Genomic DNA, 25,666 nt, shown 5'->3' with positions numbered 1-25,666 from the left:
CACATTCTGAGTTTCTGAGGAAATGTTTGATTCAAGTCAGATGTGGATTTAAAAAAAAAACATTTAGAGTACCCAATTCATTTTTTCCAATTAAGGGGCAATTTTAGCTTGGCTAATCCACCTAGCCTGCACATTTTTGGGTTGTGGGGGCTAAACCCACGCAAATACGGGGAGAATGTGCAAATTCCACACGGACAGTGACCCAGAGCCGGGATCGAGCCTGGGACCGCGACGCCGTGAGGCTGCAGTGCTACCATTGCGCCACCGTGCTGCCCCCCCAGATGTGGATTCTTAATCAACAAACTGAGTCAGTTAGATTTTTTTCACACCGAGACCAACAGTCTTATTTGAACCCATTCATCAACTCAGGCATGGGCCAGCGCAGATTTATAGGATGAAATTGGGCTCTTTGTATTTGTCGGTTTAGTAATTTGTGAAATTATTTGGCCACCAACAATTTATTTCTCATCTGGCAATAAACTGGCAGTCAGCTTGGCTCTGGTGGTCGCTTCAGAATCGGAATGCTCAGCACCTTAGAAAATAGTTAACGACAACTTATATTCATATGGCATCTTTGACGTAATCCTATGGTGCTTCTCAGAAGTATTATAAAACAAAGTATGACACCAAGCCTCTGTGAGATTAAGATTTCAATGTATCAGTAAGGGAATGTCAGATTGTCAGGGATGGTGCCTTTAAAATGGGATATTAAATTGACGTTAAAATGAGGCCCATCTGCCTGATTGGCCATAAAAGATCCTGAAGAATAACAGGTAGTTCTTTAAAATTCATTCCTCAACCAAACCACTAAAATACATGAACTATCTATTCACCACATTTTCAAGTTCGTGGAGACCTTGGACTATATTCTCTTGCCGCGCCCGCCGCGAGAACGCCACAGGCGAGCCGCGAACAATGTAAAACTCCATTGACCTCTGGCGGCATTCTCCGGTCACCAGGTGGACCCGGCCAGAGAATCCCACCCCTTTCTTTGTGCAAATTGGTTGCCATTTTTGCTTACACAACAAAGGTGATTTTACTTAAAAAAGTTTGCCAGATGTGACATATTTTGTGAGAACCTAAAAATGTGATTTAGAACTATATAATTTCAAGTTCTTCTTTCCTTTGTCATTCACAGACATAATGGGATGGAGGGCACAAGAGATGGGAAAATATTGACTTCTGGTGCGGCCATGTAGGGGTAGGTCGCACACTTGATAGCTCCCGCCTGTAACGGACTTTTGGACCTTTTTCCCCCGTTTGTTTTCGGATTTTATGGGATAAAGCAGTGAAGCGTGACACAGTATGGAAAAATCCCCCTCCGGTGTATGGAGAAGTGGACCAGAAGTGGCTGTGTGAGACGACAAAGTCCTATAAGGGAGACGCAAGCAGAGCTGGTAACACGGGAAAGCAGGCGGAGAGCAAGGGCCACGGGGAGATGGCACAGTGGTCGACGGAGCAGCTGGTGAAGTTTTTTGAGGATTGCTTCGTCAAGCTGAAGAAGGACACGCTGGACCCGATTAAGGCTTTGATTGATCAAGTGGTTCAGAATCAGGAAACCCACAGGAGAGTGATCCAGGAGGTTGAACAAAAGTTGTCTGAGCACGAGGAGTATATAACCGTGCTGGAAAGCAAGGTGGGGATGATGAACGACTGCCAGAAAAGAATGCAGGAGAAGCTGGAGGACCTGGCGAATGGTCCAGGAGGCAGAATCTCAGAATTGTTGGCCTCCCTGAAGGCAGTGAGGGATCGGATGCGAGGGCCTATGTGACGGACATGTTGGAGAAGTTGATGGGGGCTGGGGCGTTCCCTCGGCCCCTGGAATTGGACAGAGCGCACAGAGCCCTCGCGAGGAAGCCCAGAGCGAACGAACCGCCGAGGGCCATGATGGTACGTTTTCACCGTTTGATGGACAAGGAACACGTTTTGCGGTGGGCCAAGAAAGAACGGAGCAGCAAGTGGGAGAACTGTGAGTTGCGCATTTATCACGACGTGGGAGCGGATTTGGCCAAGAGACGAGCTGGGTTCAATCGGGCAAAAACAACCCTCTTTAAAAAGGGGGTGAAGTTCAGGATGCTATACCCAGCCAGCCTGTGGGTCATACATGAGGAACGGGACTTCTATTTTGAAACGCCAGACGAAGTATGGACCTTTATTAAAGAAATGAAGCTGGAGGCGAATTAAAAGACACTTAAGCCTTGGAGAAGTACTGTGGCCGCGATTTCTGGTGCTGGATTGTAAAATTTAAGTAGCCCTATGTGAAATAATGGGCTGTGTGGATGGTTAAAGGGCGATCTGTCTTGCAGGGACCTTGTTAGAGGGGGAGATGGGCTTTGAATTTAGTTCTGCTTTTTGGGTGACTAGTTTTCTAAAGTGATTTTTTTCTTCACAGTTTACTTTTCTGTTGTTTGTTTACTGGGGAATGTGATGCTTTTAAAATGTTTATTCATGTGGGGGGGGGGGGTGGTGAGAGGAGAGAAAAATAGGGAGACAGACTGTTTGGTGCCAGGGGTGGGAGCTATCAAGCCAGCATGGGTCAGCTGACTCTCGGAAGCACAGTGGAGGGTGGACAGGTGTTAAGCTGGAGCTTGACTTGGGGATTGGATTTTTAGTGTTGTTGCTAGGGGGGGAGGGGGGAGCTGCTTTGCTGACAGGGGAGGAACTGTTACTAGGGGACAAATGGGAGGTCGGGAACAGCGACAGCCCGAGTGGGGACTCGAGGAAGTGGAGGGCGCGAGCTCGAGGCTGGCCTAAAAAGGGTGATGGCTAGTCGGCAGGGGTGGGGGGGGGGGGGTGGTGTTGGAAGCCCCCCATTCAGGCTGAACACATGGAATGTGAGAGGACTGAATGGGCCGGTCAAGAGGGCTCGCGTGTTCACGCATTTGAGAGAACTGAAGGCGGATGTGGCAATGCTACAAGAGACACACTTCAAGGTTACAGACCAGACGAGATTGAGAAAGGGGTGGGTTAGCCAAGTGTTCCACTCAGGACTGGATTCAAAGACCAGGGCGGTAGCGATCTTGATCAGCAAACGAGTGGCAATCTAGGCAGGGAGAATCGTGTCAGACAAGGGGGTAGGTACATAATGGTGAGTGGGAAGCTGCAGGGGGTGCGAGTGGTACTTGTGAACATATATGCTCCGAATTGTGACAACGTGGAATTTATGGGGCGGGTGTTAGGTAAGATCCCAGACTTTTAGAGTCATATAACCTGATCATGGGAGGGGACTTCAACACAGTCATTGATCCGGAATTCGACCGGTCAAAATCCAGGACAGGGAGGAGGCCGGCTGCGGCAAAGGAATTGAAGGGTTTTATGGAACAGATGGGGGGAGTTGACCCATGGAGGTTTGCACGGCCGAGGACGAAGGAGTTTTCCTTTTTTACACATGTCCACAAGGTATACTCTTGCATCAACTTTTTTGTTCTGAGCAGGGCGCTAATACCAAAAGTGGTGGATACTGAGTACTCGACAATTGCAGTGTCAGATCATGCCCCGCACTGAGTGGATCTACGGGTTAGTGTAGAGAGAGGGCAACGCCCGCTGTGGAGACTGGATGTGGGGTTGCTAGCGGACGAGGTGGTCTGTGGGCGTGTTAACAAGACCATCCAGAACTACTTGGAAACAAATGATACGGGGGAGGTCTCTACAGCGACGGTCTGGGAAGCTTTGAAGGCAGTGGTCAGAGGGGAATTAATCTCAATACAAGCCCACAGAGAAAAGGTGGAATGGGCTGATAGGGTTAGATTAGTGAGGAGATACTCCAGGTGGACAGGAGATACTCTGAGGCCCCGGACGCGGGGCTACCGAGGCAGCGGCGGATGTTACAGGTGGAGTTTGGGCTGTTGACCACAGGGAAAGCAGTGGAACAGTTGAGGAAGGCAAGGGGGGTGATCTATGAGTACGGGGAAAAGGCAAGCAGAATGTTGGCACACCAGCTCAGGAAAAGAAAGGCTGCCAGGGAGATAGGTAAAGTAAAGAGGAGAGATGGTAATACTGTCCTGGACCCAGCGGGGGTGAACGAGGTGTTTCAGGACTTTTATAGTAAATTATATGAGTCGGAACCCCTGGCTGGGGTGGAGGGGATGAGAATTTCTGGATCAGTTGAGGTTCCCGAGGGTGGAGGAGGACCTGGTGGAGGCGCAGGGAGCCCCAATTGAGATTGAGGAAATAATCAAGGGGCGAGAGGGCATGCAGTCGGGCAAGGCCCCAGGGCCTGACGGCTATCCGGTGGAATTCTAAAATAAGTTTTCAGAGATATTGAGCCCACTGCTGGTGAGGGCATTGAACGAAGCAAGAGAGAAGGGAGTCCTCCCCCCAACAATGTCACAGGCCTCGATTTCATTGATCTTGAAACAGGAGAAGGATCCAGAGCAATGCGGGTCATACAGGCCGATTTCTCTACTGAATGTGGATGCCAAACTGCTGGCTAAGATACTGGCCACAAGGATAGAGGACTGTGTCCCGGGGTGATATGGGAAGACCAGACGGGATTTGTTAAGGGCAGGCAACTCAAGGCCAATGTTCGAAGGCTTCTAAATGTTATTACGATGCCCTCAGAAGGAGAGGAGGCAGAGATGGTGACAGCGATGGATGCGGAGAAGGCTTTTGATCGGGTGGAGTGGAATTACCTGTGGGAGGCGCAGGGAAGGTTTGGGTTTGATGAGGGCTTTATTGACTGTGTGCGGTTGCTCTATCAGGCTGGTTTAGCACACTGGGCTAAATAGCTGGCTTTTAAAGCAGACCACCGGGTCTCGCTCTATGCAGATGATCTGCTCTTGTACATTTCGGACCTGTTGGAGGGGATGGGGGAAGTAATGCGAATCTTGGAGGAATTTGGCAATTTTTCGGGGTATAAATTGAACATGGGGAAAAGCGAGATGTTTGCGATCCAGGCAAGAGGGCAGGAGAAGAGACTGGGAGAGCTGCCGCTTAGAATGATAGGGAGGAGCTATTGATATCTGGGAATCCAGGTGGCCTGGAAATGGGAAGTACTACACAAGTTAAACCTATCCCGGTTGGTAGAACAAATGGAAGGGGACTTTAAGAGATGGGACATGCTCCCGCTGTCACTGGCGGGGAGGGTACAGACCGTGAAAATGACGGTCCTCCCCAGATTTCTGTTTGTCTTTCAGTGCCTCCCCATCTTCATCCCTAAGGCCTTATTCAAGTGGGTGAATAAGATTATTTTAGGCTTTGTGTGGGCGAGTAAAACCCCGTGAGTGCAGAAAGTGTTGCTGGCGTGCAGTCGGGGGGAGGGTGGGTTGGTGTTGCCGAACCTCTGCAATTACTACTGGGCGGCTAATATAGCCATGATCAGGAAGTGGGTAGCGGGGGAGGGGTCGGCATGGGAGCGGATGGAGGAGGCGTCATGCAAAGACACCAGTCTGGGAGCATTGGTAACGGCACCTCTGCCGTTCTCACCGGTCCGATACTCCATAAGTCCGGTAGTAGTGGCGGCTCTGAGGATCTGGGGGCAGTGGAGGAGATATAAGAGAGTGGAGGGAGCATCGATTTGGACCCCGATTTATAACAACTACAGGTTTGTACCGGGTAGATTAGATGGTGGGTTCCGGAATTGTCAGAGGGCAAGAATTAGAAGTATGGGGGATCTATTTATAGATGGGAGCTTTCCCAGCTTGAAAGCTTTGGAGGATAAATTTAAATTGCCAGCAGGGAATGGTTTTAGGTATTTGCAGGTGCGCGACTTCCTGAGAAAACAGGTGCCGGCCTTTCCGCTGCTGCCACCATGGGGGTTACAGGATAGTGCAGGTTCCAATACCTGGGTGGGAGAGGGGACGGTATCGGATATTTACCAGGAGTCTTCGGAGGTGGAGGAAACTCCGGTAGAGGAGCTTAAGGGCAAGTGGGAGGACGAGCTAGGAGGAGAGATAGAGGCGGGACTATGGGCGGATGCCCTAAGCAGGGTTAATACCTCCTCATTGTGCGCCAGGCTTAGCCTGATACAATTTAAGGTAGTCCACCGGGCACACATGACAGTGGCTAGGATGAGCAGGTTTTCGGGGTAGAAGATAGGTTTGCGAGGTGCGCGGGAAGCCCAGCAAATCATGTCCACATGTTTTGGGCATGCCCGAAGCTTAGAGGGTTTTGGCAGGGGTTTTGCTAAGGCAATGTCCACGGTGCTAAAAACACGGGTGGTGCCGAGTCCAGAGGTAGCGATCTTTGGAGTGTCGGAAGATCCGAGTTTTCAGGGGGCGAAAGAGGCCGACGTCCTGGCCTTTGCTTCCCTGGTAGCCCGGAGACGGATCTTATATTGTAGAGGGACTTGAAGCCCCCGAATGTAGAGACCTGGGTTAGTGACATGGCTGGGTTTCTCAGTCTTGAGAAAATAAAGTTTGCCTTAAGAGGGTCAATGTTAGGGTTCTCCCGGAGGTGGCAGCCCGGGTAATTTTCCCGGGGAACATTACAAATGCCAGCAGATGCAGTATTCCAAGGGGGGGGAGGGGGGCGGATTGTTGTTGTATGGTTGAGGTGTGTGAAGATTGGGCTGGGGGGGAAATGTTTATTTTACCATGTTGATGTCATTGTTTTTGTTACAAACATTTTCAAATACCTTGATTAAATATTATTTTAAAAAAAAGAAATGGGAAAATGTTATATTAAGGGTGGCACGGTGGCACGGTGGTTAGCACTGTTGCCTCACAGCAGCAGGGAGCCTGGTTCGGTTCTGACCTTGGGTGACTATCTCTGTGGAGTTTGCACGATCTCCCCATATCTGTGTGGGTTTCCACCCACAGTCCAAAGATGTGCAGGTTAGGTGGATTAGCCATGCTAAATTGACCCTTAGTGCCCAAAAGGTTAGGTGGAGTTATTGAGTTACGGGGATAGGGTGGAGATGTAGGCCTAGGTAGGGTGCTCTTTCAGAGGGTGGGTACAGACTCAATGGGCCAAATGGCCTCCTTCTGCACTATAGTGATTCTATGAATCTATGAATGCAGTAAGAAGAAGGCTTCTAAGATCGGAGTTAAAGAATAATCAAGCAAGGTAGAGTGTGCAAAGATTTCTTAATTAACATGCTAATCTGCTTTCTTATGAATTTTCTGGCTATGTTCTGAGAAAACAGCTGTTGGAAACTGCTGCTTTGCTCTCAGGAAATGAAGAAAGAGAGCAGGTGGTATTGCTGCCTCTCTCAGGTGTTAATGTAGCTAACACATGTTTCTTGCTCCTATCCCTCTCCTGTCAGCCAAGGGATTCAAGGATTTGTGCATTTGATTATTTTTCAACAGAAGAAAAATATGATGCAAACATTACATCAAATGTTGATCTTTCAATTTTGCATTAGTGAGAGAATTTTGGAGGCAAGATTTTTAAGTGGACTGTTGAAAAAATATTGGCCAGTGTGCATGTTTCTCGTCACCATTCCCACTGTTGGCGAGCATCATCAGGGTGGGAGGTGGACATTCTTGAGAACTTGTTCTCTACATTAATAAGCCCAATTAAGGTCATTAGAGTTTACTGAAAGCTCTTTGGTGGCCATGCTCACACTTTACACCCTGGGTCATGGAGACAGATACTCAACAGGCAACCCCTACAAATGTGTTGGATGCATAAAAGGGACAAATGATGAGTAGTCCATTGTCACACAGATGCTATCAGGTAAGCGCAAGTTGCAAGAAGAGTGATCACTAAGCACTTGGGCAATCCAAGGGTTATCACCCTCCTGACATTGTGGGGCTATAAGAGTGGGCAAGGCTTCCAGACACAATTGGGAGCAACATCCTTAGCAGGAGAGCAGAGATCTGGGCATGAGGAGGGCAGAAGAGAAAGGAGAGGGGCAGGAAGACACTAGAATCTATATTTTCAATCTAGGCTGCACCACTGAAGGTGGAGCTACCTGGACATGTTAGAGGACCAGTGCGCCATGAGACTGCAAATATCCAGGCACTTAATCATGAGATTCATGCCTCATACAGAAGATCTCACACCTCGCAGAACTGTTCATTATGCCCAGCTAATAAGACACTATGGCTTTGAACTTCTTAACCTCTTGTTCCTTCCAAGGAGCAACAACAGGCTGTGGTGGTATCTTTCAAAAGGATTCACACCATTGCATCTCCTGGGTCACTGATGTTCTATTTGCGTAGGCTGGATAGTGTTTTCAATTCCAGTCATGGGGCTTTGCTGGCACAGAGGGTCACCTCTATCGCTGAATTTCCCCAGGGGCAGGGTGTCATCGATTGCACCCATGTGGTCATCAATGCACCGACTAACCAGCCAGTGAGATTCATCAACAGTAAGATATTTCATTCCCTCAATTCTCAACTGGTCTGTGACTACAACAGGGGTTCTTGCAGGCGTACGCTGGCGTTAGTGAAAGCTCCAATAACTCCTGCATCCTCTGGTAGTTGAAGCTGCTGCAGTGTTTCTAATAAGTTTATTAATGTCTACCTGTGACTTGTTGCCAAAATCCTCAGTATTAACTCCCTCCTATCCCAATTTAGTATCATCTCCAAATTTAGAAATTTTGATTCCAAAGCCCAAACTGTTAATGTAAACTGTGAACAGTCATGGTCCCAGCACTGATCCTTGCAGAAAACCACTTCCCACCTTCTGACACTCTGTATAACTACCCTTTACTCTCACTTTCTGCCATTAAACCAGCTAGAAATCCTGTCACTTGCCCTCTAACTCCACATTCTCTGATCTTATTCATTAGTTTAATATGGGGCACCTTATCAAAAGCCTTCTAATAATGCAGATAAATTACAGGACGGGTTATTCTACACCCCCCCTCCACGATGTTTTTCTTGGTGGCAGGAGGTGGCCCGCTATTGACTGGTGGTGGGGTCTTTGGGTCCCGCCGCTGTCAATGGATTTTCCCATTGAATCCACCTTCTGCCGTCGGGATACCTGCAAAGGGGTTCGCTGTTGGCGGGCCAGAAGATCCCGCTGGCAAGAATGGTGGGAAAATCCTCCCTGTATCTACCGCTGTACCACTGTCTACTGTCTGCTTTCTGCTCAAAAAAATTCAATCAAGTTGGTTAAGCAAGATTTTCTGCTTTGAAATCCATGCTGACTATTCATTATTATATTTCTCATGTTGAGATGTTCTTTCATTCTCTTCGATAGTAAGGGTCACCTTATAATAATAACAATAATCTTTATTATTATCGCAAGTACGCTGACATATCTTTCCTGCCTCTGCTATAAAGCTGATTGGGCTATAATTCTGTGGACATATTCTGTCCCCTTTCTCAAATATAGGAATTACATTAGCTATACCTTTTTGTAATGAATTATTAAATATTAAGAATTTTGTATTGCAGGTAGTGGCAATTTATGCTGTGGAACAGAGAACCACAAGTTGCTGCCGCAATATGTTTCACCTCTGTGTCCTTGACATCACTATTTTAATTTTGGCAATTGAAGTATTTTGCCAATACTCACATTCACACTCAAAATGATAGCAACAGCCAGATTGGTCATAGATCTTTTTGGGTTTCATTCCACTTTGACAGGTAACAGGAGTGATATGTGGACATTTCAGTGGCATCACAGAAACAGTATTGTTCCCTGTACAGATTCCTATTGTACAATTGGCAAGCATCCAAGTTTCATTCACCTGTGGTTTGTGGAGACAAAAGGCAAATATTCAATTTTTAAAAATACGACTTGAGTAACATAGGATGGAACCTTATCAAAAATAGCAAAGTGTCAGTTCCAGCGAGAAAAACGGTGTGAATACCAGCAATGGCATCAGGGGTATTTCTCATGGAATTTGGAGCGCCTTTGCCAAAAGAAAAGTGTGAGCGTGGTTTACACATCATTCTGGTGGGGCGGGGCCTCTTAGAGCCAAGAGGCGGCTCCAAACGTATCGGGGCACCATCTTTAAAGGGTGCCCTAACGAGCGCCCATCCTGCATCTTGGGGGCTCTCCCCGCCCCCTCCACCCTGAAACTTCATTGCTGCTACCCCCCACCTCCCCACATTCATCACTGGCATCCCATCCCCCAATGTCCGCTCTCCCCCATCACCACACACACATGCAGCACCCGCCCATGCAATACCCTCTAGGGCCTGACAATGTCCCCTGGCACAAGCTGTGTGCGTGGGGGGGGGGGATCTCTTAAGTAAATGGACAGTACTGACGCCTCACTATAAGCCCCTTATTTCCTACCTTGACTGAGTGTCTTAATTACCTCCCACCATTACGCCCTTTCTACTTCACTTCTCCACGCCTTTGCTTCCTCCCTTTGTCCTCCCCCTTCACCACTGACTGACCCTTACTGGCCCTGGGATTCCACAAAAGCTGCCATCCTCCTGCTCCCCTCCCTTGTGCCACACGTCCAACCAGGAAAACCACTGACCTCAGACACAACCTCACAAAGCCAGTTGGTTCATACGACCATGAAACAAATATAAACAGAGTACAACGAGATTCCCGTGCGCCGCTGACTTTATGCTGAAGGTACCACTTCATTATAACAGTTTTACACCAACGAGTATTCATGGCATGCAAATGTATTATAAGTAGGAACCTGCCAATGACAGCATGAGGCTGCTAACATGTCGCTGACTTCATCTCTGCATTTCAACCTGCTGTTGGGAAACTGAAATCTTACATTGCACCAATCTCAATCACTCCACACACTTCATTTCCCTCTCTTAGTATCGCCTAAAATTCCCTGAAAAATAACACTCCCCAATCACCCACTGACTCAAATAACAATCTTAATTACTCCTAACTTTTTCCAAGATAAATTTATGAATGAAGGATTGATATGGATTATAGATAGGTCATTATGACTGGCATGTCCGCTACTTACACTTCTTGGAGGGTGCAGAGCTGGGCAGCCTTGTGGCGGTGCTGCTGTTGTTATGGATGCCTGTGTGCTTGGCAGAGATAATGTGGTGCTTCCACACGGTTCCACGTGCTTCACAATTTTACAGTTCTTCGAACAGAATGCAGAAAAACACCAGCCTGCCTTGTCTGTGGAATTGTATACTATCTCTCCTGGAAAGAAATGCAAATAGAAATATTCACTTGTAAGTTTGGAATGATTACATTAGTTCACTGATTAGTTAAAAGGTATACTGTCAAATCTTGCATTTCACTATTGCAACATGAATCTTAGGTTATAGGTTTACACCAGGAATTCCACAAACAGTGGCTGGAATTTCACTCTCAGCTGGGATTCCTGCCATCCAAGGCAGAAATGTCAGAGGCTTACTTGCTCCTGATCTGACAGCTTCCCAAATAGGCATTCAAAGGTCAGTGGGTTGCTAAGTGGCTCAAGTGAGACTTCTTGGGAGGAAGTCCTGCCTTCAACAGCTGCTGGTCAATCAGAGGGCTGTCAGCTCTCAAATGCCAGCAGCACGACTGAGGGTGGTAGCCACTGTTGGGACTGCATCCAGACCCCAAAAGTTATTGTCACTGGAACGAGATGTGTTGGTATATGGGCGGGGCCTCACCAAGGCCAGGCTGGTAAGCAACGAATGACGGAATTGGGACTGTGATGAACAGGCAGGGATGAAGGGAAATGTGGGCAGGGGAGTGGTGGCGATGAGACCTTTGGAAGACCCCTGAAGGGCTGAGGAAAGGGTCCCCTTTCCCCAACACAAACTCAAGTTGTTAAAGCTGCCTGGCATCACACATGGCCTGGGCCTCTGCCTGGCATGGAGAGGAGGGGGTGGGGAGAGGCCATTAGCTGGCCATTAATTGGATACTTAAGAGCAATAACAGGCCCACAGATAGGCCACCATATGCCACCTGCCCACCCTTGTGTAAAATTCAATGGCAGTCAAGTAGGCCATGGCATTGTACCGTTTTATGGCCCCCACTCATGTTCCAACCTGTCCCCAGGGGTGTACAATTCTGAGGTGCTGTCTGTGAAGTGCTTGTCCTTCCACATTGGGATGAGAGATACGATTGGGTGTTCAGTTATTGCAACCATTCTTAGCCTGAATGTTTCTCAGTGTGGGAGACTAGGGACACAATCTCCGGCAAAATTGTGACAGGCAAGAGAACAAGTGGGCCAGCTAGATAGCAGGAGGGGCCGAAATCAGGAACCACGCCGGGCACCAATCGGTTTCTGATCTAACCAGCCCACTCCCTTTGGCGAGATGTGGATCCCGCCTCGGCATGGGGAGGAAGCAATGATCACCAATTCAGATCAGTTTCCATCCCATTCATGGGAAGGACCCCCTAGCGAATGGCCTCCCGTGATATCATCACCTCCCCAGTGAGTGGTCAGGTGTTCAGTACACCTAAAAACGTGAAGCTAGAGGAATGGCTGCTGCAGGATGCAAGGAGGTGAGTAGTCATCTTCGAAATCGGGCAGTCAGACCGGGGGACACCAAGGCCACTGCCCCACTGCTCGAGGGGGTGGGGATCCTCTCAGGGGGGACAGGCTGGGTCGGAGGGTGGGCTGTCATTGTTGCGGGGGTTTGCCCCTGGACTGGGAGGTGTGCTGTGCCCATGGGTCCAGCATGCCACCCCCCCAGATCTTGTATATCCATAACAGGGGTAGCTCTAGCTTCTGCCCGGCCGTCCCACTGAACACTCCCGGGATAGAGCCCAGTCCGTGGTAATATGGTTAAGGTCACTTCAACTCCCACTGACCATGGTGGCTGCGGGCCGCACAGCTAAAGACTATTGTTGATAGGGAATTCGCAATTCTAGTAATGTGAGCAGCTCCCAAGTGGATCACTGTAGGTACACATGCCATGTCGCAGGTGGTTGTTAGTGCCTAGCATCCCAATCAATCTGAGAGACCAGGAAACCTGGCTGAACTCCGGAAGCATCAACACCACAGAGGCAGCAGCCAACATTCTAACACCTAGGACTGGGGAGAGAACCAGCGGCAGGTCCAGGTAACGTTCCCAGCAGGTGCCTGGGGTTTTGGGTCCAGTGCCCAGGGGACCCTGTTGCGGCCGGGGGTGCATGTGCAGGATGGGTTGGATGGCACTCGGAGTGTTGGCAGGGGATCTGAGGGTGGGGAGGACTGGGGTTCCGTGAGCCCTGGAATGGAAGCCATAACTGTTCGTCACTGTCACACCCTTCTCCAATTCCTTACAGATATCACATTATGGATAATATTGTGGAAGCTGCCATCGTGATGTTGCTGGCAGGCCAGGTGGACAGACTCCAAAAAAGGCAGCGGCAGCAGTGTCGCCAGCGGCTCGAGGCGGCGGCCCATGTGCAGGGCCCTACCCTACACCCTGAGGACCCGGCCACACATCAGGCTGGGGAGGGACCCAGCGATGGCCCAAGGTGTACAGGCGTCGCTGGTCTTTTGAACAGATGATGGACAGCATGTGCTGCACGTAGAAGGCTCCGCCTCAACAAGAAGACAACACAGTATCTGTGCCATGTCCTTGTGAACTTGGCACCACATGGAGGAGGAGGACACCTGCTCCCAGTGCCCATCAAGGTCAATGCAGCCCTGAATATCTACGCTTCGGGATCATTCCAGGGCTCAAGCGGAGACTTGTGTGGCATATCCCAACCATTGCCCACATGTGCATCCGTGAAGTCGCGGATGCCATGTTTGTCCGGGTAGCACACTACATAAACTTTGACCTGGATGAAGCACAACAAGATGCAAGGGCAGCAGGATTCTCCACCATCACCGGAATGCCCCAGGTTCAGCGGGTGATAGATAGCACGTAAGTCGTCTTGCATGCATCGGGCAGTCTGGGAACACCCTTCATTAACAGGAAGGGGATCCACTCCCTGAACATTGAACTCGTGTGCGGCCATCACCTGAGATCATGCACATATGTGCACGCTTCCCGGGGAGTGTACATCCTGGGGCAGTTTGAGACCCCCAGCGTCGTCGAGGGACACCGCAGGGTGACCGGTTGGCTCTTGGGGGATAAGGGGTACCCGCTTAGGGCCTGGCTGATATGCAGTACGGAGGCCGGAGACCAATATGGAGACCTGATATAATGAGGCCCGTGATGGGGCTGTTTAGCACAGGGCTAAATCGCTGGCTTTTAAGGCAGGCCAGCAGCACGGTTCAATTCCCGTAACAGCCTCCCCGAACAGGCGCTGGAATGTGGCGACTAGGGGCTTTTCACAGTAACTTCATTTGAAGCCTACTTGTGACAATAAGCAATTTTCATTTTCATTTCATTTCATATGACCACCTGGGCTGTCACTGAGCGTTGCATTGGCTGCTGAAAATGCGGTTCCGATGCTTTGATCACTCCGGTGGTGCACAGCAGTACATCCCCCTGACTCACCTGCTTGGGGCTTTGTAATGGTCTGCTGTGCCCTCTACAACCTGGCACAGCGGGGGGGGGGGGGGGGGGGGGGGTGACATGTTGGAGGTGGAAGAGGAGGAACATGCAGCCACCTTCAGGGAGGAAGGTGAGGAGAAGCCATTGCAGGAAGGGCTGGAGGACAAACCTGCCGAGGCCCCATGGGACTAGCCGGGGCGTGGAGGACAGGTGGTGGCGAGAGTCAGACATGCCCAGAGGACCAGGGAGGCCCTGATTCTCACATTGGGGACATGGCTTCATCTGTCTTCACACCCTCACATCCCATCCCACCCACCCACCATCCCCCACCCGTGTCATAGAATCATTGAATTTACAGTGCAGAAGGAGGCCATTCGGCCCATCGAGTTGGAACCAGCCCTTGGAAAGAGCACCCTATCTAAGCCCACACCTCTACCCTATCCCCGTAACCCAGTAACCCAACCTATTTGCACACTAAGGACAATTTAGCATGGCCAATCCACCGAACCTGCACATCTTTGGACTGTGGGAGGAAACCGGAGCACCCGGAGGAGACCCACGCAGACATGGGGAGAACGTGCAGACTCTGCACAGACAGTGACCCAAGCCGGGAATCGAACCTGGGACCCTGGAGCTGTGAAGCACTAACCACTATGATGCTACAGTATGACAGAGTAACCATGAACCGGGAAAATATCCACCTGTAAATCCCAAATAATTTGATACAACATTGTTCACTTCAGAATTTAATTGTTTAAGAAATTCTCACTTTGGAGATGAAATAACTGCAAATCAGGCAATGAGCAAGGGCACCACAGTATTTCACCAAGCACAATGCAACTTGCGTAGATTGTGGGAGTGCTAAAGAAGATCGAAATTGGAAATAATGAGTCTTAACTACAGCATATATGGAAAATAAAATTGAAACTACCAATGGCCCAACATAACTTTGCCTCTCCAGTTAAATATTTCCATATTAAAAGCGCTGAACATCCCAAACTGAAAATTGTAAGCTCATAGAACCATAGAATTACTACTGTGCAGAAGGAGGCCATTCGGCCCGTTGAGTCTGCACCTACCCTGAACCTACCGCCCAGTCCCCTGCCCTTATCCCTGCAACCCCACCCAACCTGCATATCTATGGGCAATAAGGGGCAATCTAGCAAGGCCAGTCCACTTAAACTCCAAATCATTGGACTGTCGCAGGAAACCCGAGCACCCGGTGGAAATGCATGCAGACACGGGGAGAACGTAGAAACTCCACATAGTGGCCCAAGCAGAATTGACCCCGGGACCCTGGCGCTGTGAAGCAGCACTGATAGCCACTGGACCACTGTGCTGTCCTAAGAACTCCAGATTTTCAATACCTCATACTTACCGGGTGATAATATTTTTCCATTGACTATGCAGGAGCAACTTGTTGTTTCTGTCGTGCTGGGAGTTACTGTTACTGTTGTTGTTGTTTCGAGTGTAGTGCTGGGTGCTGTGGTGGTGTGACATTTTCCGGTGTACTTCAAAATTTCACAGCTCTTGGTGCAGAGAGTGAAATTACAGACGCCTGATTTACTTGAAGTTATGATAGCCTGTCCTGCAAGACAAAAGTATTTTAGGCATCTCGTGACAATTCTTTAGACAGCTATTATATTCATCGACACTTAAGTATACCGTTGACATTGTGTCTTGTTTTGAGATTTAAATGCTGAGAACATAGCTGGATGGAATAAAGAAAGAGGATATAAGTTAATAGTCATGGATATGGAAAATATAACTGCCAATATTAGACGCTCAATATTTCATTAGGTCTTATCACATTCATCAATATTGTATTTGAAATATGTTGTGAATTCTTCATGCTGGTGTTTGAGTTTAGTTAATAAATGCAGACAGAACAATGTTGAATCAAGGTAAATGAGAGTGGTAAAGAGCAAAATGTATTGTGTACAGTCGGTCCATTATTGCAAAACACAAATGGGAGCAACACAGAAAAATGAGCAGACACAGTAAAATGTACAGCAATATTAAAATGAATATTGTTTCCCTGCCCAAACAAACAGACATGTGGAAATGTTTGATACAGCCTCACAATACCGAGATGTGTTTTAATAAATGAAGCACAGCATAGGGCTGAGAAATTAAATATACAAAATTCTCATTGTATTGTTTGTATTGTTTTGGTGAATTTTCAAATGGAGTTCAACTGTTATGCAGTGAACTGGAGCCTCAATCTGGGTGAATCATTGCAGTCAATTGTGATACATACTAGGTACATACTGATCCAGTCACTAAACACAGGTATTTTTGTGTTCAATGAACCAGAGCAAAGTAATAAGCAAAGACAGTTGCAGAATTTGTGTGCTCCTTTTTGTACAGGCGAGAGATTATAATGGAAATGCCAAATGTAAATATGCGCATAATCCCTGGAATTCAGTTCAGCAACAGTCCATTGACAGCACGTGGTCTCTCTATTGGTCAGTGCGACTGGGGAAACAAGCTGAAGTGAGCATCCTCTGTGGAAATATTTCGCATCTTTACCTCTTGCCATGAGATTGTGAATGTGAAATCTGGAAGAATAGTTTCTGATGTGGACATCAGGAAGATGTCGATTTTTCCACCATCTATTCTGACATTTCCAAACTTATGCAGCAGACACATCACTTTGGAAATAGGGAGATGGCAAGTTTAAAAGCAACTCTTTTTCCAAACATGGATGCAACATTAAATAAGAACATCCACCTTTTTTCAAACAATATCATGGAGAGGACTGGAGCTTCGCATCAATAATGTGAGTCAGGTTTTGCAGCCAATTATGCTACATCCTAGACAGGACTGTCAGTTTTCTGGTGTGATGAGTGATTATATCAGATTTTCAATATCTGATACACTTACCGGGTGATAATATTTCTCCGTTGACTGTGCAGGAGCAACTTGTTGTTTCTGTCGTGCTGGGAGTTACTGTTACTGTTGTTGTTGGTTCGAGTGTAGTGCTGGGTGCTGTGGTGGTGTGACACTTTCCGGTGTACTTCAAAATTTCACAGCTCTTCGTACATAGAGTGAAATTACAGACGCCTGATTTACTTGAAGTTACGATAGCCTGTCCTGCAAGACAAAAGGCATGATAATATTTTAGGCATCTCATGGCAATTATCCAGGTATTTACTATATTTTAATAAGAATCTTTATTAGTGTCACAATGAGCTTACATTAACACTGCAATGAAGTTACTGTGATTAGACCTTGGCCGCCTGTTCGGGTACACTCAGGGAGAATTCAGAATGTCCAGTTCGCCTAACAAGCTTAATTACACATAAATATACAGGTAACAGCATCTCATATTTTGAGATTGAAGATCTAAGAATTAGTTTGTATGATTCAAGGGAATAAATTTAAACATCTGGTTAAGTAATGGATATGAAAAATAGAACTGCCTATATTAGAAATAAATATTTCATCAGCTCTAACAGCAGTCGTACCTCTGGTATTTGAATAATGTTGTGAATTCTTTGTTCTGATATTTGTGTTTGATTTATAAATGCAGTGAGTTCAATGTTCAAATAAGTTGAAAGAAAAAGTTATAGAGCTGAAAAATGCTGCAGAGTGGGTCCATTAGCACTTCACACATTAGTGAGCAAAGCAGAAATACGTGCCCACAGAGTAAAACTTGTTCATCCTTACACTAATTTCATTTCATTATCCAAACGTACAAACATGTGGACATGTTTGATCCAGTCATAAAACACAGGTATTTGTTTGATCAATGAAGCAGAGAAAAGGGATGAGCAAAGAAACATTTGTGGGGTCCTTTTTGATCATGCAAGTATTTATTTTGCAAATGTCAAATGTAAATTCGAGCACAATCGCTGGGATTCAGTTTAGCAACAGTCCATTGACAGCATGTGGTCTCTCTATTGGTCAGTGGGACTGGGGAAACAAGCTGAAGTGAGCATCCTCTGTGGAAATATTTAGCATTTTAATTCTTGCCATATGATTGTGAATTTGTAATCTGGGATAATAGTTTCAGACCTGGAGGGCAGGAATATGTCGATTTTTCACAGTCTATTCTGACATTTCCAAACTTATGTCGCGGACCGAGCACTTTGGGAAATAGGGAGATGGCAAGTTTGAATGCAAATATTTTCCAAAAATATATGCAACATGAGACATGAACATCCACCTTATTTCAAACAATATAATGGAAAGGACTGGAGCTTCACATCAATAATGCGAGTCAGGTTTTGCAGCCAATTATGCTAGATCGTAGACAGGTCTGTCAGGTTTCTGGTGTGTTGAGCGATTATATCAGATTTTCAATATCTGACACACTTACCAGGTGATAATATTTCTCCGTTGACTGTGCAGGAGCAACTTGTTGTTTCTGTCGTGCTGGGAGTTACTGTTACTGTTGTTGTTGTTTCGAGTGTAGTGCTGGGTGCTGTGGTGGTGTGACATTTTCCGGTGTACTTCAAAATTTCACAGCTCTTCGTACATAGAGTGAAATTACAGACGCCTGATTTACTTGAAGTTACGATAGCCTGTCCTGCAAGACAAAAGGCATGATAATATTTTAGGCATCTCATGGCAATTATCCAGGTATTTACTATATTTTAATAAGAATCTTTATTAGTGTCACAATGAGCTTACATTAACACTGCAATGAAGTTACTGTGATTAGATCTTGGCCGCCTGTTCGGGTACACTGAGGGAGAATTCAGAATGTCCAATTCACCTAACAAGCTTAATTACACATAAATATACAGGTAACAGCATCTCATATTTTGAGATTGAAGATCTCAGAATTAGTTTGTATGATTCAAGGGAATAAATTTACACATCTGGTTAAGTAATGGATATGAAAAATAGAACTGCCTATATTAGAAGCTCAATATTTCATCAGCTCTAACAGCAGTCGTACCTCTGGTATTTGAATAATGTTGTGAATTCTTTGTTCTGATATTTGTGTTTGATTTATAAATGCAGTGAGTTCAATGTTCAAACACGTTAAAAGAAAAAGTTATAGAGCTGAAAAATGGTTCCATTAGCACTTCACACATTAGTGAGCAAAGCAGAATATGTGCCCACAGAGTAAAACGTGTCCCTTCTTACACCAATTTCATTTCAGTGTCCAAACGTACAAATATATGGACATGTTTGATCCAGTCATAAAACACAGATATTTGTTTGATCAATGAAGCAGAGCAAAGGGACGAGCAAAGAAAGATTTGTGGGGTCCTTTTTGAACATGCAAGTATTTATTTTGCAAATGTCAAATGTAAATTCGAGCACAATCGCTGGGATTCAGTTTAGCAACAGTCCATTGACAGCATGTTGTCTCTCAATTCGTCAGTGGGACTCAAGGAAACAAGCAGAGGTGAGAATTGTTGAGAACAGTTGCCATGTGATTGTGAATGTGAAGTCTGGGATAATAGTTTCAGATGTGGAGAACAGGAAGATGTCGATTTCTCGATGAGCATCTTCTGGCATTTACAAACTTGTGTAGCAGACAGATCACTCTGGGGAATGGGGAGATGGCAAGTTTCAAAGCAACTCGTTCTCCAAACAGGTGTGTAACATGAAACAAGAAGGTCCAACTTGTGCAAAACAATGTAATGGAAATGAAAATGAAAAATGAAATGAAATGAGATGATGGAGTTTCACATCAATAATGTGTGTCAGGCTTTGTAGCCAATTGTAATACATACTAGACAGGACTGTCAGGTTTCTGGTGTGATGAGCGATTATATCAGATTTTCAATATATGAAACACTTACCAGGTGATAATATTTCTCCATTGACTGTGCAGGAGCAACTTGTTGTTTCTGTCGTGCTGGGAGTTACTGTTACTGTTGTTGTTGTTTCGAGTGTAGTGCTGGGTGCTCTGGTGGTGTGACATGTTCCCTTGTACTTCAAAATTTCACAACTCTTAGTACATAGAGTGAAATTACAGACGCCTGATTTACTTGAAGTTACGATAGCCTGCCCTGAAAGACAAAGGGCATGACAAGATTTTAGGCATCTCATGGCAAATATCCAAGCATTTACTATAGTTAATTACAAATAAATATAGAGGTGACTGCATCTCATTATTTGAGACTGAGGCGCTAAAAATAAGTTTATATGTTTACACGGGATAAAATAGACACATCTGTTTAAGTAATGGATACGAAAAATAGAACTGCCCATATTAGAAGCTCAATATTTCATCAGCCTTACTTGTAGTCGTATCCCTGGTATTTGAATAATGTTGCAGGTTCTTCGTTTTGATATTTGTGTTTGGTTTACAAATGCAGACAGAGCAATGTTCAAACAAGTTAAAGGAGAAAGTTAAAGTTCTAAATACATGCTCAGAATATGTCTTAAGGACCAAACACATTAGTGAGCAAAGCAGAAATGCTTTTGCCCACAGAGTAAAACTCGTCCCATCCTGACGACTAACTTCATTTCATTGTCGAAATGTACAAACGTATGGATATTTTTGATCCAGTCACTAAACACAGGTATTTTTTTGTTCAACGAACCAAAGCAAAGGAATAAGCAAAGACAGTTGCAGAATTTGTGTGGCCTTTTTGTACAGGCGAGAGTTTATACTGGAAATGCCAAATGTAAGATCGAGCACAATCCCTGGAATTCAGCTTAGCAACAGTCCATTGACAGCATGTGGACTCTCTATTGGTCAGCAGGACTGGGGAAACAAGCAGAAGTGAGCATCCTCTGTGGAAATATTTAGCATCTTTCACTCATGCCATGTGATTGTGAATATGAAATCTGGAATAATAGTTTCAGATGTGGAGAGCAGAAAGATGTCGCTTTTTCCACCATCTATTCTGACATTTCCAAAATTATTTAGCAGACACATCACTTTGGAAATAGAGAGATGACAAGTTTAAAAGCAACTCTTTTTCCAAACATGTATGTAACATTAACAAGAACATCCACCTTTTTTCAAACAATATAATGGAGAGGACTGGAGCTTCGCATCAATAATGTGAGTCAGGTTTTGCAGCCAATTATGCTACATACTAGACAGGACTAGTCAGGTTAATGGTGTGTTGAGCGATTATATCAGAGGTTCAATATCTGATACACTTACCGGGTGATAATATTTCTCCGTTGACTGTGCAGGAGCAACTTGTTGTTTCTGTCGTGCTGGGAGTTACTGTTACTGTTGTTGTTGGTTCGAGTGTAGTGCTGGGTGCTGTGGTGGTGTGACATTTTCCGGTGTACTTCAAAATTTCACAGCTCTTCGTACATAGAGTGAAATTACAGACGCCTGATTTACTTGAAGTTACGATAGCCTGTCCTGCAAGACAAAAGGCATGAAGATATTTTAGGCATCGCATGGCAATTATCTAGGTATTTAATATATTATAATAAGAAACTTTATTAGTGTCACAAGTGGGCTGACATTAACACTGCAATGAAGTTACTGTGATTAGACCCTTGCCGCCTGTTCGGGTACACTGAGGGAGAATTCAGAATGTCCAATTCACCTAACAAGTTTAATTACACATAAATATACAGGTAACAGCATCTCATAGTTTGAGATTGAAGAGCTAAGAATTAGTTTGTATATTTCAAGGGAAGAAATTGACACATTTGGTTAAATAACGGATATGAAAAATAGAACTGCAGAAATTAGAAGCTCAATATTTCATCAGCTCTAATAGCAGTCTGGGTATTTGAATAATATTGTGAATTCTTTGTTCTGATATTTGTGTTTGGGTTGTAAATGCAGACAGCAATGTTCAAACAAGTTAAAAGAAAAAGTTATAGAGCTAAGTAGATGCTGCAGACTGGGTCTATTAGCAATTCACACATTAGTGAACAAAGCAGAAATACATGCCCAGAGATTAAACATGTCCCTCCTTACACCAATTTCATTTCATTGTCCAAACGTACAAACATATGGACATGTTTGATCCAGTCATAAAACACAGGCATTTGTTTGATCAATGAAGCAGAGCAAAGGGATGCACAAAGAAAATTGCAGATTTGTCGGTCCATTTTGAACAGGCTATAGATAGATTATTTTGGAAATGTCAAATGTAAATTTGAGCTCAATCACTGGGATTCAGTTTAGCAACAGTCCATTGACAGCATGTTGTCTCTCAATACGTCAGTGGGACTCAAGGAAACAAGCAGAGGTGAGAATTGTTGAGGAAGTAATTAGCAACTGTTGCCATGTGATGGTGAATGTGAAATCTGGGATAATACTTTCAGATGTGGGGAACAGGAAGATGTCGATTTCACCACGATCAACCTCTGACATTTCCAAATTGTGTCGCAGAAGATCACTTTGGGAAATAGGGAGATGGCAAGTTTAAAAGCAAATATTTTCCAAATATGTATGTAACATTAACAAGAATATCCACCTTGTTTCAAATAATATAGTGGAGAGGACTGGAGCTTCACATCAATAATGTGAGTCAGATTTTGCTGCCAATTATGCTATATCCTAGATAGGACTGTCAGATTTCTGGTGTGATGAGTGTTTATATCAGATTTTCAATATTTGATACACTTACCAGGTGACAATATTTCTCCGTTGACTGTGCAGGAGCAACTTGTTGTTTCTGTCGTGCTGGGAGTTACTGTTACTGTTGTTGTTGGTTCGAGTGTAGTGCTGGGTGCTGTGGTGGTGTGACACTTTCCGGTGTACTTCAAAATTTCACAGCTCTTCGTACATAGAGTGAAATTACAGACGCCTGATTTACTTGAAGTTACGATAGCCTGTCCTGCAAGACAAAAGGCATGATAATATTTTAGGCATCTCATGGCAATTATCCAGGTATTTACTATATTTTAATAAGAATCTTTATTAGTGTCACAATGAGCTTACATTAACACTGCAATGAAGTTACTGTGATTAGACCTTGGCCGCCTGTTCGGGTACACTCAGGGAGAATTCAGAATGTCCAGTTCGCCTAACAAGTTTAATTACACATAAATATACAGGTAACAGCATCTCATATTTTGAGATTGAAGATCTAAGAATTAGTTTGTATGATTCAAGGGAATAAATTTAAACATCTGGTTAAGTAATGGATATGAAAAATAGAACTGCCTATATTAGAAATAAATATTTCATCAGCTCTAACAGCAGTCGTACCTCTGGTATTTGAATAATGTTGTGAATTCTTTGTTCTGATATTTGTGTTTGATTTATAAATGCAGTGAGTTCAATGTTCAAATAAGTTGAAAGAAAAAGTTATAGAGCTGAAAAATGCTGCAGAGTGGGTCCATTAGCACTTCACACATTAGTGAGCAAAGCAGAAATACGTGCCCACAGAGTAAAACTTGTCCATCCTTACACTAATTTCATTTCATTATCCAAACGTACAAACATGTGGACATGTTTGATCCAGTCATAAAACACAGGTATTTGTTTGATCAATGAAGCAGAGAAAAGGGATGAGCAAAGAAACATTTGTGGGGTCCTTTTTGATCATGCAAGTATTTATTTTGCAAATGTCAAATGTAAATTCGAGCACAATCGCTGGGATTCAGTTTAGCAACAGTCCATTGACAGCATGTGGTCTCTCTATTGGTCAGTGGGACTGGGGAAACAAGCTGAAGTGAGCATCCTCTGTGGAAATATTTAGCATTTTAATTCTTGCCATATGATTGTGAATTTGTAATCTGGGATAATAGTTTCAGACCTGGAGGGCAGGAATATGTCGATTTTTCACAGTCTATTCTGACATTTCCAAACTTATGTCGCGGACCGAGCACTTTGGGAAATAGGGAGATGGCAAGTTTAAATGCAAATATTTTCCAAAAATATATGCAACATGAGACATGAACATCCACCTTATTTCAAACAATATAATGGAAAGGACTGGAGCTTCACATCAATAATGCGAGTCAGGTTTTGCAGCCAATTATGCTAGATCGTAGACAGGTCTGTCAGGTTTCTGGTGTGTTGAGCGATTATATCAGATTTTCAATATCTGACACACTTACCAGGTGATAATATTCCTCCGTTGACTGTGCAGGAGCAACTTGTTGTTTCTGTCGTGCTGGGAGTCACTGTTACTGTTGTTGTTGGTTCGAGTGTAGTGCTGGGGGCTGTGGTGGTGTGACATTTTCCGGTGTACTTCAAAATTTCACAGCTCTTCGTACATAGAGTGAAATTACAGACGCCTGATTTACTTGAAGTTACGATAGCCTGTCCTGCAAGACAAAAGGCATGATAATATTTTAGGCATCTCATGGCAATTATCCAGGTATTTACTATATTTTAATAAGAATCTTTATTAGTGTCACAATGAGCTTACATTAACACTGCAATGAAGTTACTGTGATTAGATCTTGGCCGCCTGTTCGGGTACACTGAGGGAGAATTCAGAATGTCCAATTCACCTAACAAGCTTAATTACACATAAATATACAGGTAACAGCATCTCATATTTTGAGATTGAAGATCTCAGAATTAGTTTGTATGATTCAAGGGAATAAATTTACACATCTGGTTAAGTAATGGATATGAAAAATAGAACTGCCGATATTAGAAGCTCAATATTTCATCAGCTCTAACAGCAGTCGTACCTCTGGTATTTGAATAATGTTGTGAATTCTTTGTTCTGATATTTGTGTTTGATTTATAAATGCAGTGAGTTCAATGTTCAAACAAGTTAAAAGAAAAAGTTATAGAGCTGAAAAATGGTTCCATTAGCACTTCACACATTAGTGAGCAAAGCAGAATATGTGCCCACAGAGTAAAACGTGTCCCTTCTTACACCAATTTCATTTCAGTGTCCAAACGTACAAATATATGGACATGTTTGATCCAGTCATAAAACACAGATATTTGTTTGATCAATGAAGCAGAGCAAAGGGATGAGCAAAGAAAGATTTGTGGGGTCCTTTTTGAACATGCAAGTATTTATTTTGCAAATGTCAAATGTAAATTCGAGCACAATCGCTGGGATTCAGTTTAGCAACAGTCCATTGACAGCATGTTGTCTCTCAATTCGTCAGTGGGACTCAAGGAAACAAGCAGAGGTGAGAATTGTTGAGAACAGTTGCCATGTGATTGTGAATGTGAAGTCTGGGATAATAGTTTCAGATGTGGAGAACAGGAAGATGTCGATTTCTCGATGAGCATCTTCTGGCATTTACAAACTTGTGTAGCAGACAGATCACTCTGGGGAATGGGGAGATGGCAAGTTTCAAAGCAACTCGTTCTCCAAACAGGTGTGTAACATGAAACAAGAAGGTCCAACTTGTGCAAAACAATGTAATGGAAATGAAAATGAAAAATGAAATGAAATGAGATGATGGAGTTTCACATCAATAATGTGTGTCAGGCTTTGTAGCCAATTGTAATACATACTAGACAGGACTGTCAGGTTTCTGGTGTGATGAGCGATTATATCAGATTTTCAATATATGAAACACTTACCAGGTGATAATATTTCTCCATTGACTGTGCAGGAGCAACTTGTTGTTTCTGTCGTGCTGGGAGT

The 25,666-nt window shown here is 44.7% G+C and overlaps 1 protein-coding gene across 1 annotated transcript in view; it reads right to left on the bottom strand.

Annotated features, from left to right (window-relative positions):
* LOC140430264 (intestinal mucin-like protein) overlaps positions 1 to 22,467 on the bottom strand; it is a 55,695-nt gene extending 33,228 nt beyond the window's left edge. The window contains exons 1-6 of the mRNA XM_072517689.1: positions 22,413 to 22,467; positions 18,529 to 18,738; positions 17,091 to 17,300; positions 15,583 to 15,792; positions 10,787 to 10,974; positions 9,409 to 9,583 (exon numbers count right to left, since the gene is read on the bottom strand). Coding sequence (XP_072373790.1) covers positions 9,409 to 9,583; positions 10,787 to 10,974; positions 15,583 to 15,792; positions 17,091 to 17,300; positions 18,529 to 18,738; positions 22,413 to 22,467 — 1,048 coding nt within the window. The remainder of the gene's footprint in view (positions 1 to 9,408; positions 9,584 to 10,786; positions 10,975 to 15,582; positions 15,793 to 17,090; positions 17,301 to 18,528; positions 18,739 to 22,412) is intronic.
* Positions 22,468 to 25,666: the final 3,199 nt, after the last annotated feature.

This window comes from Scyliorhinus torazame, chromosome 10, assembly GCF_047496885.1.
Source record: "Scyliorhinus torazame isolate Kashiwa2021f chromosome 10, sScyTor2.1, whole genome shotgun sequence".
Classification (NCBI taxonomy): domain Eukaryota; kingdom Metazoa; phylum Chordata; class Chondrichthyes; order Carcharhiniformes; family Scyliorhinidae; genus Scyliorhinus; species Scyliorhinus torazame.
Note: the sequence above shows the minus strand (reverse complement) of the source record. Positions and strands in the feature narration are given on the sequence as shown.